The following is a 14,356-nucleotide window of genomic DNA, read 5'->3' on the forward strand; positions in this document are numbered from 1 at the left end:
CCCCCATACTCCATCATGCTCAGCATGTCCTCCCCCCCTCCCCCCACTGCTGCCACTCTGTCCAGCTGCCCCAAGGAGGGAAGCTTCAGAGCTGCTCCTGTCCACTCCAGCCAGACTCAGCCAGGCACAACAGCAGCAGCATGCAGGTCCCTCCTCCCTGCCCGGTCCCCCTGAAAGGCTGGGAACAGGCACAGAGCAAGGAAACCTGCCTGTACTGCTGCTACTGCCCCTGTCTCTAGCGGAGCCTAGCTCCACCTGCAAGAGTGGCTCGGAGTGGCTCTGGAGTCAACTTCCCCACCCCCAGGTCAACTGGGGACAGTGGCAGCAGTGGGCAGGGGAGGAAGGGGGGAAATGGGATGGGAGGGAATGTGCCCACTGAGGACAGAAGTGAAGGGAAGTGAGAGGGAAGTTCCTTACCTGCTTGAGGAACTTTTAAAAAATTATTTTAATGTCCCCAGTTGCTGCCCATGTGGCACTGTCTGCCTGCCCTGATGGGCCACCCTGCAGAGCTGGTTGCTGCTCCTGCATCACCACTTTTTGAAATCCTGGATCTTACCATGGAGAGGAAGGGGGGAGAAGCTTGTGATGCTTAATCTGTCTTTGTTTCAACGCAATAGATTTTTTCCTCCCCCGTTCAGCTGAGGTGCAGTCTGCCAGTAACACTAGTCATACTCAGTTAAATGGTGCTCAAAAATTCAATCCACTTACCCCAGCCAAGCACTCCCAAACCATCAATCATTGTAGTGTGTGAATCAGTGCCCACCACACTATCAGGATAATAGTACCCATTCTGATCAAACACCACTCTTGCCAAGTACTCTAAATTCACTTGGTGAATAATCCCTGAGCCTGGGGGAATAATCCTCATGTTGTGAAAAGCCTGGGAGCCCCACTGAAAAACAAAGAATAGAAACCCAAAATGTTGAATGCCCAAGAACAGTAAAAAGGTGTTAATTCATCCTTTTTGTACATGAAAACAAGATGTTTTCTTGTACCTTCAAGAACTCAAACCTCTCCTTGTTCCTTTCAAACTCCAGATCTTGATTCTTCTGTAAACTGTCTGTCCTGCAAACAGAAATAAAGATTATGAGGAGCTGCAGGTCTCCAACTGGATTTGGTGTGTGGTCCAGTGTGTGTGTTCACAAAAACAAAAGAGTCTTTCCATCTAACAATGTTGATCATATTCATACGTTCTAATCTCACTGCTGTAGTGAGCGTGAGGCAACTGATGAAAGGGGTTTAAGTCAGTTAACACCTAGAGGATGTTCCAAAATGTTAATGCTGTATCCAATGAAGGCATTAACTTGACTTAGGAAAGTCTACTCTGCATGTTAAAGCAAAGGAAAGTTTTTAAAATTTAAATTATAAGCAATCAGCACAACAGTGAAGAAAGCTGAAACATCATCATCCCATAATTATGGCTAAATACACATTATAATTGATTCAAAATGCATACTACAGTACTTTTGAAACACACAAGAAGTCCCTAAGCTTCTTCTAAAAGGTTCCAACTGAAGCTTTTTCCCTTGTTCTGAGAACCAACTTATACATTCCTGAATACTCCCAAAGAACTAAACAGTGCAGCTGGTCAACATTTTTAAATACTTTAAAAACAAACAAAAAACTCCATGAGCTTAAGACAAAAAACATTAACTTCTGGTGAAAAAGAAATTTCCAGTGAAAATAAAAAGATTTAACAAACCTACGAATTAGAAGCGATTCAGTTTTGATTTCCCCGGATAAAAAAAAAAATGAATATGCTATCCTTCTGTCACAAGAAAATAAGTCATTTTCAAAGGGTTTAATAATAATACACAAATTCAAATCAAAGGGGAAAAAAACAAAACAGGAATTAGAAGTAGATCTTTTTATTTATTTTAGTTTGATGCTTTTAAGAAATAAAAATGGTCTTTGCAAAATATACTTGTGCAGAGACTTGACTTACTTTATAAGCGATTAAAAAAAACATGATCTCATCTTGGAAATGTTCTTTATGTCAGAGAGTTTCCTTCTATTTTTGTCATTGTTTTTTTTTCATTTAGGTAGCCAGGGCCATGAGGTATTTCAGTGTGCTAGTTGAATATGCTTGCAAGTATCTATAGTATACTTATAGTATATAAGTATAAGCTTTTTGTTATAGAATTCGCTGAGGACAACCAATTCACAGTTTAACTTTATAGTCATAACAGATTGTGTGCTGGCAGCACTATTACCCACACCAGTGGCTTGAGTCCTCTTATTTCTCATTACACTAGGGCAAATACAACAAAGGTAAAATGAATTCAAGGCAGAAAGAAACTACTGAGAAGCATGAAAAAAAAGCTAAAAGACCAGCTAAGAGGACCTAGACTGTAGAGAAGCTTTTAAGGTCCCAAAAACTGTAGGTAGAGCCTTGTGTAGAGCTCCATTGATTCTGGAGAAGATCAGTGAAAGTGCAAACATTTGTCTCTATAGGGAGCTTATTGCAAGGTTGGAGATTATTGTAGGATCCCCTCTTCCTTCCTTCTATTGCCTCTTCCTTCCTTCCTTCCTTCCATTTTTTGTAGGGTCAGCAAGTTCTCCGTGTTTCTTCTCTATGGCAGCAATGAACTAACACCTCATTTTCAGTGCTGCACCATGCAGTCTACTACATTCTTGCATAAACAGGCTGAAATTGAGGCACCTTAGTTTATCATCTGTGTAAAACATAAGGGTATTAAGGGGTAAAGTGGGTGGTGGCAAGGAGTGTGACTTTCAAGCAATTATAGTTACCATGGAAAACTAGAAGAAAAAGTCACAGTATTTGACTGTGTCCTTTTAAAATTAACTTCAGCCCAGACCAAGACTTACTGAGAAAACTGCTGCAAAGAGGAACAGGGTGGGGAGTGGGGAACACACACACACACACACACACACCCCTATTAAGATAGTTTAAATTAATATGCAGGCTCCATAATGTCTTGGACAGACCCTCAGCTGGTGCAATTCATTTTCTCTCCACTAATTTCAATGGAGCAGTATTAGTGAACACCAGCTAGGCCTGGCTTCTTAGCAAGCACCAAAATAAGATCTGTTTCATTCCCTTACCTCCTGTTGAAGTCAACTTGGATGGAATGATCAATTACGAGGTCAGCAGGACAGATGGGATTGATTTTTTCAGGGTCTCCACCAAGCTTCTTCACAGCATCTCGCATTGCAGCAAAGTCAACCACTGCAGGTACACCGCTAAAATAAGACAAGATTGAACAAACTGAGCTAACTAATTTGACGCACACAGCTGAGAACCCAAAACACAAATGGGGGCATAGAACTAGTGTAGCAGAAAGAGCAGAGTTATAGTCAGGTTCACAAAAACTAGTTTTTGGATGCAGTGACAGGGAAAGGATGGTTGTGCAACGTAGGGAGCAGATGGGGAGTCAGGATAACTGGTCCTGCCCAGAATTCTGTGTGATCCTTCCTTCCCCCACTTTGTCTGTCTGGTCATCTTAGACCGGAAGGTATTGAGGACAGAGGCTGCCTCTTACTTGGTTTGCAAACAGTGACAAGCAGAAGAGAACTCTAATCTTGATCAGAACTTTAAAGTTCTAATGTACTGAAAACACTCAAACCTTTGCCCAAGCTGACCAAAAGAAAGTATCTTCAGACCTGTAAGCTGAATGGATGCAAACTAGCAGGAATGCGAGTACGGGACATCTCCTTGAGGATAAGTTGTTTTCTGGAGGACACAAAACTGTCTTGGGTGGCACTTAGGCCCACACTGAAAACAGGAAATAACAAGGCCTTGCATCCAACTGTGTCAAAGTCCTTGAATTTGGAGATTTAGAGGTAAAACTGGCCAACCACATGCCTCATGCTCCAAGAGCTTTCACTTGGCCAAAATTCACATTGAAAGTATCTCTTCATACCAACCCTGAAAACAGAAACACTCCAAGAAATGGAAGGGCAACAGGCGAAAAAAAAAAACTTCTTGTGGATTTGCATTTGCCTTTTATGAGAATACTGGAAGCCATTTTCTTACTGTTAATTAAAACTTCCCAGTCAAAGTGAATTAGATTAATTTTGCTGCATTTCACAAAACAGCAAATCAAGGATGAAGATGTCAAATATTTTTCCTTCAAAAGCCACACAGCTATTTAGAGTGAAACCATGAATAGAAAAGCAGAACTTATGATAAAGTTACAGTTATATGCTCCAACTGCATGAACTTTTTGTAACAGCAATCCAGGAGGAAAAGGAAGAGAGTGTTTTAGAGGCCCAAGTACAGTAAGGAAGGCCAAAAATGTGGACACTTACAATATTCTTAGCTTCAAAGCCTTTTAAAAGTCAGCCTAGGAAGCTTACTTATCAGAAAGCTAGCTTAGCTTACTAAAAGCAGCAGGAACAATGAAGGAAGTATAGATAAGCATTGTTACACCACACTTAATATTACTTTAGGCAAGTAACTGAATTGACATCTTATCTCATGCTATACTTATGGCAGAGGAAGCAATCAGTAATATGAGCTAGTAGAAGTATTGGTACATACAGAAAGAAAAAAGAAAAGGACACACGATGCTATTGTCAACACTTTTGGAGGTTGGAAATATGACTTCTTGTTACTCATCAGAAACTAAAATGTATCCAATTAGAAACTCCCAAAAAGTCTAACCCTGGACTTGCAATTTAATCCTGAGTCCTCAAGTTAGTCACCAAGTTTTTTTTTCAAGAGAGTTCAGCTCCTATTTAGACATCTACATAAAAGCAATTGTTTCAAAAGTAAGGACCCAATAGCTTCTGATGCAACAGTTCTAAGATATTTCAGAAGACCTCTGCACTCAGCTTGGTTGCTTCCCTAAATACCAGAATAGGAAAGCAGCTCTTCCAAAAATGTGGCTTAACCTTTCTGCCCTACAGGTTCTCCATTTGTGACAAGGTAACAATAGCACTTAGCTCACGAGGCAAGAATTAAATTAGGACCTCAAGATCATTTCCAATAGAAAAATGACAGTTTCCTTTATTGACTTCAAAAGACAGCCAAGACTGGGTCCTTAGTGCTTGCAAAATGATCTAGAGAATGCAAGCCAGTACAAATGCCAAGCATTAGACGCTGTACCTTCTCTCACACACCTACGGGTGAAGAACAGAATGTACTTGTGGTTTAGTAAGAAACCCATGAGGCTAAACCAAATTCTTTCCTATCATGAAGGGTTGAAAGATCAAAGGACACTGGACTATTGATTTAAGCACAGTACACAGCAACACAAAGTTCTATTTGAAAATCCATCCCTCTTACAAACTGCCCTTGGAAACCCAACCATACTGCAATGCAGTCAACTGATTTCTTTGTTCTGAATTTGTATTTTACAAGCAGATAGTAACATTTTTGCATTGGTTTCAAGCAACTGCCTTAGAAACATGTAAGTTCTAGGGCAATATTTACAAGTCAGTTCTCAAAGACAGAAATCTAGAATTGCCAACTATACCATCAAAATCGGTAGGACTCTTCTGAAATACATCTCATTTTGTCCCTCCATATTTTTAAATAGCATCATAAAGGTATTCATTTCCCTCAAAACACAGTGTTTTATCAAATGCTTTTAAAATGTCTAGTGTTTGTTTAAAGCAACACTATGAACCTAACATCCAGCAGTTTTAAGACAATATTTAAAGAATACTTCAGACACTTCACCTGCTCTCCACTCTCTCTCCATCCCCATCTGAACTCTTCTGCAGCTCTTACAATCATATTTCCCTAGTTTGAGGGAGTGTTAAGACTCACGTGAAGTCCTGTAGAATAACTCGTGCAGGTTTAAATGGCACTTCGACATTCTTGTGTTGCATCACCTGCCAATTGAAGATGTTCTCAACATCTTCCTTCTTCACTAGAAACTCATCACAGTTACGGATTGCTGACTCCAGAAGGACTTTAATAGAAAATGGCAACCGTTCTGGGAAAAGAAAGAGACTGGAAGTAGTTTGGTTTTCATGTCTTAGATGTCATATCCAAATGCCTGCATGTGGCTATATCCTTTCACCTGTTAGGTGAAGTCCCAGCTACAGTGAAGCAAATGAGGCTTTTGCCATTAAGTCTGGGGGGTGGGACAGGATGGGAGGCATGATTTCACTCATTAAAAGAGGATATGCATCATGGTCATTAATAGCTGATCCCTAATAATAGTTAGAGCTCCTGAAGAGAGAAATATGCTGTAAAACACATTTGATCCCTTTGAATTCAAGCCAAAGGATGCCTTATCTTAATCTACAGAATGGTCACTACCTGAGTGCTAGCCCCAAACAGTGTAACCCCCCAAAAACATACAACAAACAAACAAGTCAAACCAACAAACAACCCCCCCCGCATTTTGACTCAATTAATTTCCAGTGTTCCAAGCCTTACAACACTTCCCCACAATAATGTATATTATGATGCATACTCTCAATCACCACCTGGATAATAGGTACTACCATAATAATGGTTTATGTGGCCCTATCATATTTCAGGGATCCAGTCTCACATTTCAAGGCAGAGCCAATGCTAACTTGTATGGCTAAAAAAAAAATCTATCATCAGGAAATTACTCAATAATTGTCTGTTATGGAGTTACTTGCCTCTTTATTTGAAGACGTGAACAGCTGTCACTGCTGCCATTACTAAAATTAATTATGGCAATTCTTGTATTTCTAAAGAACCCTGCCGGTCTTTAAGGGACAAAACGATAGCATTAGTTTATTTGTCATCATCAGTCTAAATGAACCACAAAATATTGTGCTTGAGAGGACATTGTTTTCCACCATTTAAAGAAAAATAGCAACAATCTACCTCTTGATCAACTTTTAGTTTAAGCAACAGTATCTCTTCTAAATGCTGGGGGTATATATGAATACATGTAGTTTTAGCATTGGCTTTAAACATCAACAGTAACAGTTAAGTATCTGAGTGTGCCATGAAAGGGAAATTTGCATGAATTCAGGAGGAGTAAGAGTTTTCAATGGAGTAAGCAGGAGAGATGTAAAAAAAATTCCGGTTAATTGGCAGATTCATACGTTAGACACACAGCAGTTACCCACAGCCTTTTTCCAGCATTGGGAAGGAAGGATAAACCAAGCTTCATTTCTACTGTACCCTTTCAAACTTAATGGCACCATAAGGAAAAATTGCCCTTCTACTTTTTCAGCTACTGTGGTCCTTCATGCCCACACCGTGAAGCACATGCCGTATACTGGGAAACACTGAACTATTACATGAAACAGGGAATTATCCAGTTCAGAGTTACAAGTAATAATATTACTGTGCTAAGAGACTAATAAAACAAAGTTTGGATTCTAGTTTGCAAACATTAGAACCCAGTTTTCAAGAAGCAACCTCCCTGTACCATTCTAGGACTGCAAGGCCCTCCTACAGTTATTTTCAGTGCCACATGCAGCAAGTAGCAGGGATAAGATATGAAGATGTCAATTCCTTTATGGTGTCAACGTACCATATCTTTCATCTTTCAATTTGCTCACATTGAAGAATTTCTTTTCAGGCTGGTTGGAGTCTAATGGCTCCACGATCTGCATGAAAGGGTTGCTCATGATGAAAGGTCCTTCGTGTCACTGAAAGCACAAAAGAGAGAAAGTCCCATCAGCTGATACAACCTAAATGAAGAGTGGCCTCAGCAGTTAAGCCTGTATCAGATTGTATATTACTGAGCAAACAAACGATTCACTCATTATGCCCCTGAAGTCATTTTAAGATCACAGAAAGACTATAAAAGTGCAGTAATTTCTCTGTAGTATATTTTCAGCTGGATTTCATGACTCTCTAATTTAGGAACCATAGTAACACTGTGGTGCCAAGTCTTCCACAGTGATTTCCAAGATAAACTGACAAGTGTTCCCACCCTGCATTCAAACAAACAGAAAGCATATAGCACCAGACAGAATCCGATACAGACAATAAACCCTGATCTTAAATTTTCAAAAGGACTAAGCACCCACAGCTTTTGTGGATTTATATGCCACCTGTTGGGGTGGCATATAAACACCGGAAAAATAAACAGATAAATAACCTCATTGTACACATTTTTTTCCAGTTTAAACATCTCGTATAACTGTGACTTAATTTTAGCTATTGTAGTGGCCCAGCAGATGGAACATTGATTTGGAGATGGTGGTTCTAGCCACCACTCTTCAACTGGCATACTTTGTGTCCCTGGGCAAGTCATGTCACTTTTCTTGGTTTCCCCATCTGTAAAATGGGGATAGCAATACTGATGCCCCTTTAAAAGTCTTTCAAATCTATGGGTGAAAAAACCCTTTTCGAGCTAAATATTTGTTCTAATCATCATACTAATACAGGCCAAGATGTGCATTCATTTTGCTTATCAAGATTCTATCTTCCCAAGTATACCTGGGACAATTTGGATGAATAACAGGTTCATGTCCTGTCCCATTTTGTTTACAGAAACCTTTAACTAGAGGTCCCTGTGTGTGGGAGGAGCACTGAAGTTTTAAATATGAGTAGCAAAGAAAGAAGCTAGGGTAATAAGAAAGTTTGTATGGTTCTGTCACATGTACTGCTCAGCACATAATGTAAATAATTGCCCAGGATATGCCAAAAAGCAGGCAGTGCCAAACAAACCAAAACCCAAACCCATCATTCTATTCCATTTACTGAGCATATTAATTGTGAATTACAATATGTCTTCCATCTTCCGGCTTGGGCATTATGACCAAAATAAAGATTTGGTGGCTCAAACTCTGTCTTAAGTTATTATGGGCCACTGTTCAAGTTGTAGGTGCCTGCACTTTGGTGTTGACAGTCTCATGTCATACCCACTGTGGACTTTACATGGGTGCAATGACTGAAGCCCAGTAAACAATTCTGCTGGGGACATCCAGGAAAGAGGAAAATCCAGCTGCTCCTAGCCAGACCTAAGAGCAGTCAAACTATTTTTACTTCCAATGTCAATAGACTCTAAAGGGCACTAAACACAGAGGGAACAGGTAGGATGCTTAAGCAAGCATACATTTAACAGTGACCTTTCAGAGCAGAAACACAAAATTTGGGATTGAGACTTTAGAGTCATAGGAAAAGCTTAGATCTATGCCATCTGATTAAAAATAAAAACTATTTTACAGTGTTGTTTTACTGGGTTCTTTGTCCTTCTCCTTTGCTTTCCCCCACCCTCCCAAATCCATTGGGTTCAGTGCCTATGTGACCAGACAGACTTTATCGGATTCTGGATCTCTGAAAAATTGTGCACATAAGAAATCAGAAATCAAGTCTGCATAAGTTTTACCTAGCTGACAATAAATAAAAATGAGTGGAAGAGGAAGTGAAGTGGCACTACAATCCTTGTACTGGTACCAAGGAAGAGAGAATCCAAACAGAATTTAAATTGATGGGGGTGGGAAGGGAGCGCATTGGAATACAAGGCCTCAAAGGGTATATGCAGGATGTAAATCACCAGATGCCTCCCCTACATACTAGCTAATCTATTCTTGTGAAATTATAGATAAGACTAAAATGGCCTTACTATGTTTAAGAGGTCAAGGTAAACATTAAGCTCTTTCCCAGCATTTACTTTGATATCCTAAATACACGGAGAAGACTCCCACCTTTTTCCTGTAGCAAAGATTAGAGCAGAGAGGGTCTTCGAAGGATGGGGCTAGGGTAACAGCAGACAGATTCCAAAAGTTTCCTCACCTGCCTCAGAGTGGCAAATCCACTGGCCATGCAACACCACAAAGTTTACCTTTATGTCACAGAGCAACTCTCACATACACAGGCGAATATGCTTCTAGCCTCAACTACCCCTGTGCAAAATGGAGTTTTTTACCTAAGAGGACTTTTACAATCTTTGATTTCTCCTCAGCCTGAAGAAGTGTGCACGCCCAAAAGTTTGCAAAAAAGACGTTTGCTATTTTTTAGTTGGTCTAATAAAAGATATTACCTCTGAGCCAACAGTTTTGTGTTTTCCCTTTACTCAACTGCATTTCATTTATACCCTGGTGGTCTCTTCTTTATCTACTCTTTTCTGAATCTAGCCCTCTGTTTGCTGATTAACTGAAATCTTTCCTTAATAGCTTCTTTTACTATGAGAAGCTACTGTTTTTGGCACAGAACATCAGTGAACAGCAACACACAAGACAAAGCTATTTTAAAGCCCATACACATTGAGATGTGCATTTATTTTGATTAATCTACAGCTTTCCAGATACAAGGATGTTTTTACATCCAAGTCATAACAGTTATAACTGTTGTTTCATTTGTGCTATCCATTTCCACATGGGGTGGGGCAGCGAAAAAAGGTTTATTTAGCAACAAAAATCATCATCTTCACACTACACATGAAGTTATTGGCATGCATTTAGAGAATACTCCTAAGGAACTGACATAGCAACTCTTCATTTTATTAATATTAAACCATGGCAGAGGAGGAAGGGGCAGGGGATGGGAGGATAGGGGTAAAGAAGAAAAGTCAATGTTCTCTGCTGCTACCACATTACAGGATTCTTCAGAATCAGATCTCATACATTTAGTTGCATCCCCTAAGACACACCGCTTTGTGGTAACTCAAGGAATTTAAAACAAATCAATAAGTGCACTAAATCAATGTGCATACATTAAAAGGGCATTTGACCACCATGCAGATTCTCTATAGAGACATATTAAGGTACAACAATCCAAGATCACTTTACTCCTGAATAAGAGATTTCACCTGGGGGTCTAAGACACTAACTTAAGCACACTGACTTCACACCTTTAGTTAAATTGCCTTAAAACTTCCAAGCATTATTCCATAGATGTAGCCTTAACAATACTTCACAATACCCTACTGATTGAGGAGATGCATGCTTTTCCACATAATTATTTAAATACCATTAAAGTGATGTGTTTGATAAGTGACCATCATTACCACTTGGCTTCTCCCCTCATGCGCGACATAAAGCAGCAATATTTTTAGAAGCAATTCCACGTAAACCAAATTAAACCAACCAAGAGAAGCACAATTAAATTTTCTCTGGTGGGGTGTTTTAGAAGTTGAAAATTTGTCGAAGATACTTCCAGGAAATCCAACAAACTACAGGGACCAAGAAAATATGTTTCACTTGCTGCCAAGGACAGGGAAAAAAAACAAGGCCCTATGCTTGCCTTGGTCGTCAGTTCAATGCACTCTATGCTACATGCTGCTGGGTGAAGGCAAAACAGCCTAAGACTAAAAATGAACAGTGTAGACCAGATGAAAACAACAAAACCACACAATCCAGCAATTAATACATATATGAACTTGAATGGTGGGTGGGTGTGTCAGACCAATATTGGGCAATATCCCTTGATAAAACTAAAAGCAAGTATGACTCAAGGGCACAACCTCACTCATACTATATCTAACACACAGAGTTCAGATTCCACGCACAAAAAAAATCTTTACAATCTGCAGAAACTCTTGAACCAGTCTTTCCCATGCTCTCATATTCTGTTTAGAGACGGGATTGAGTAGAGAGATTCAAGACTGGATCTAACCTTTCCCAAAGACTGTGCCAGCTCTGAATCTGCTACATGAAATCCAGAAGATGTAACAGTGTGAAGTTTGCAGTTAACATTTAAATGTGCTTTGAAAACCCACCTCGTGAAAATATCTGCCCTTAGTGGGCTGCCCACTGATCTACCCAAATTCTGCATCAGGCAACAGAATGCAAAAATATCCTCTCCAACCAAAGCTGTAGATACCCAAAAATGAAATATTACTGAAAATATTTACTCTTCTTACTCAAAACTCAGAAATTCATAAAAAATAAACAAAAATAGGGCTAAAAAGGACACCTGGAAATCATCTACTCCAGCCACCTGCTCATGGCAGGGTTATCCCTGACTAGATGAACATGTAACTTGAACTTCCATAATTTCTTAAATGTTTTTAAAGGGTTCGTGTATAGTGTGGAATTACGGGCCCACAAAATATTTGCAAATTCCCTTTTCTCCCCACCAAACAACAAGAGGTGGGCATTATAGACAAATATTTTATGTTTAAATATATCCATTTTAGTTATCTACAGGCAAAATCAGGACAGTTGTAGCCCTTCGCATATACAGGAAAAGGAACCAAAGAGAAGGCTATTTGGATCAAGCTAAGTCTTATTTTACAGTGCTTTTAGTTACAATTTTATGCCCACCAACTAGAACAGAGTATGTAAGTGAAGATACTGTTCTAGTGAAGAAACCGATTCTGTTAAGACAAAGAAAAGCTCCTTCTACTTATCATTTGCTCTTTTTAGGTCAGATAAACTCAATATACCATAAATGTACAGTGTGTTGTGACACTGCTGTAAATAGTACCATTCAGTCTAGTGCCTTGAGAAACAGACAAGGTTCTTTGGGTAAATGTGCTATCTTTTATTAGACTAACTAAAATAGTTGGGGAAAAAAGGCTTCTTTGCAAGCTTTCAGGTACAAACACCCTTTGTCAGGCAGAGGAAGACAACTGCAGTTGAATGTGTGAAGAGGTTTTATATCACCATGAGACTGACACTTTATAGGTATTAAAATAATGAATTTAAATGGAACAACCAGGATGGTATCCCAGGCTCAGAACACATGCATCACTTTATTTCTCCTCTAAGTAGTCTTCTTAATGAACAAAGCTAGAGCTGAAATCTTAGATGGCAACAAAGATACAAATGTCTCCAGACAATTCACTCCGGGAAGCATTTTCAGCATTGCAGGCAAGCAATTAAATGTATATTTCTTTTCATTGTAATGTGTTTTCATCACCTTGCCTCATGCCCACTTGGAATATTTGGGGTGTTATTTCCTTCCTTCACTCAGTTGCAGTTTACATTTGTGCCCTTCTTTCAGGCAAATTTGATAGCTCAAAATTTGAGCAACTGATCTACGGTGTTGCCAAGGAAGCCCTGGTGCAGGATTGCTGAATTCAGAGGATTCTTAGCTGAGCTGCTGGTAACTGGTATAACTCCCTGATGGAAAGGTACCCCAAGGCACATATCAACAATCATCAAGAGCTAAATGAATATTTTAAGTTTGTTCAACAAGACCAGAGCTAGTAAAGTGACAGCAGAAGTCTCAGGAACTTGGATGCCAATTCATGGCTACCTCAAGCCAGGGTCCTGTTTCCCTCTACCTATGCATTCATTCACTTTCTGCAACCCCATAATAGATCATGCCATACAAGTGATGGCCAAAAAAGGCTTTGGGTTTGAACAACTTCAGAAAGGTGCAAACTGCCCACTTCCAGTCTTGTTCAGAGATAGCTTTTAGAGGAATAAATTGAATTCATAGTCTAAGAAGACACAAGAGAGAAATTTGATAATCATGCTTATTTTTAACAAGAATGCTTGTCACACAAAGATGTGCAATTACTACCATGTTTGCTGCAGGAAGAGGCTCAAGCAAGTATTGTTAAACAGCTCTGCACTCCAAGCAGAAAATGATTTTATGGACTATAGACTGGCAACAGTGAAAATTAAAGCCACACATTGTATCCACAGGACAGCAGCTCTGAACTTTGCCCTACATGTTACTTCTGTAGCAACTCACTACTGGTTGGATTGTAACCAACATACACAAGGAAGGTATTTGTGTGGACTGGCTTTAACTTAAAGATTCCTGCTTCACATAAAGCAGAAGACATGGGGGTATGTTTTTCTGCATATCTATATGGATAGCTGCTACGTGCAAGCCTGAGAGAAGCATATCTAGTTTAGTTTATATTTCAACTTATCTCTACAGGAAGAGAGAGAGAAGAAGGAGAGAGATCAAGTATGCCATTTACTTCCTTTTATCTATACATTTCATGAGAGGCCATGGACAGTGAGGTGGAAGATGACCAAAGAATGATGTACAGGGGTAGGAAACACTGTGAACAACTACAAGTTCCCTCAATTTACTCCCATTTCGAGGAACAAACCTACAATTGGGTTGCTTTGTCTATAGACCTGCAACTCCTCTTTCATTTCCTGACCTCTGTTGACCTAAGGGGACGTGCTGATGTGTGCATGGAGAAGGAGGTTCTTTTACAAGTATAGTCAAGATGAGAACTGATCAAGAATAAAAATTCTGCTCTGCAGTGTCATATCCTCCCTGTGCCCTCCTCCTTCCCTTCCCACCTTAACTGGGACAAAGGCAAAACCTCAGAATGTAGCAGAACAGAAGCCCACAATATTTTTTGTTGTTCTAAAACATTTAAAATGGGATTTCCAATGCAAAATATGTTCCCCGTATTCCTGGAAGTTGCTGTTAGGGAACTGACATGACTCTTTTTAGTTTCAGCCTAACCACCTTTGATTAGTTACACTGCTGATAGCTAATGGCAAAATGGGTTGGAATCAGACCAATTTTGGTAAACTGCTGCTAGAGGTTACTAGCAGTATTTCTTCAGAACATTAATTAAAA

The 14,356-nt window shown here is 39.6% G+C and overlaps 1 protein-coding gene across 2 annotated transcripts in view; it reads right to left on the minus strand.

The window, feature by feature from the left end:
• ACO1 (aconitase 1) overlaps positions 1 to 7,562 on the minus strand; it is a 45,027-nt gene extending 37,465 nt beyond the window's left edge. For both annotated transcript variants that reach the window (XM_019517027.1, XM_019517026.1), the window contains exons 1-5: positions 7,437 to 7,562; positions 5,738 to 5,906; positions 3,067 to 3,204; positions 996 to 1,065; positions 709 to 892 (exon numbers count right to left, since the gene is read on the minus strand). In XM_019517027.1, coding sequence (XP_019372572.1) covers positions 709 to 892; positions 996 to 1,065; positions 3,067 to 3,204; positions 5,738 to 5,906; positions 7,437 to 7,533 — 658 coding nt within the window. In that variant the 5' untranslated portion in view covers positions 7,534 to 7,562. The remainder of the gene's footprint in view (positions 1 to 708; positions 893 to 995; positions 1,066 to 3,066; positions 3,205 to 5,737; positions 5,907 to 7,436) is intronic.
• Between the last annotated feature and the right edge of the window lie 6,794 nt (positions 7,563 to 14,356).

Source organism: Gavialis gangeticus, unplaced genomic scaffold, assembly GCF_001723915.1.
Source record: "Gavialis gangeticus isolate Ggan-Ray unplaced genomic scaffold, GavGan_comp1, whole genome shotgun sequence".
Taxonomy (NCBI): Eukaryota; Metazoa; Chordata; order Crocodylia; family Gavialidae; genus Gavialis; species Gavialis gangeticus.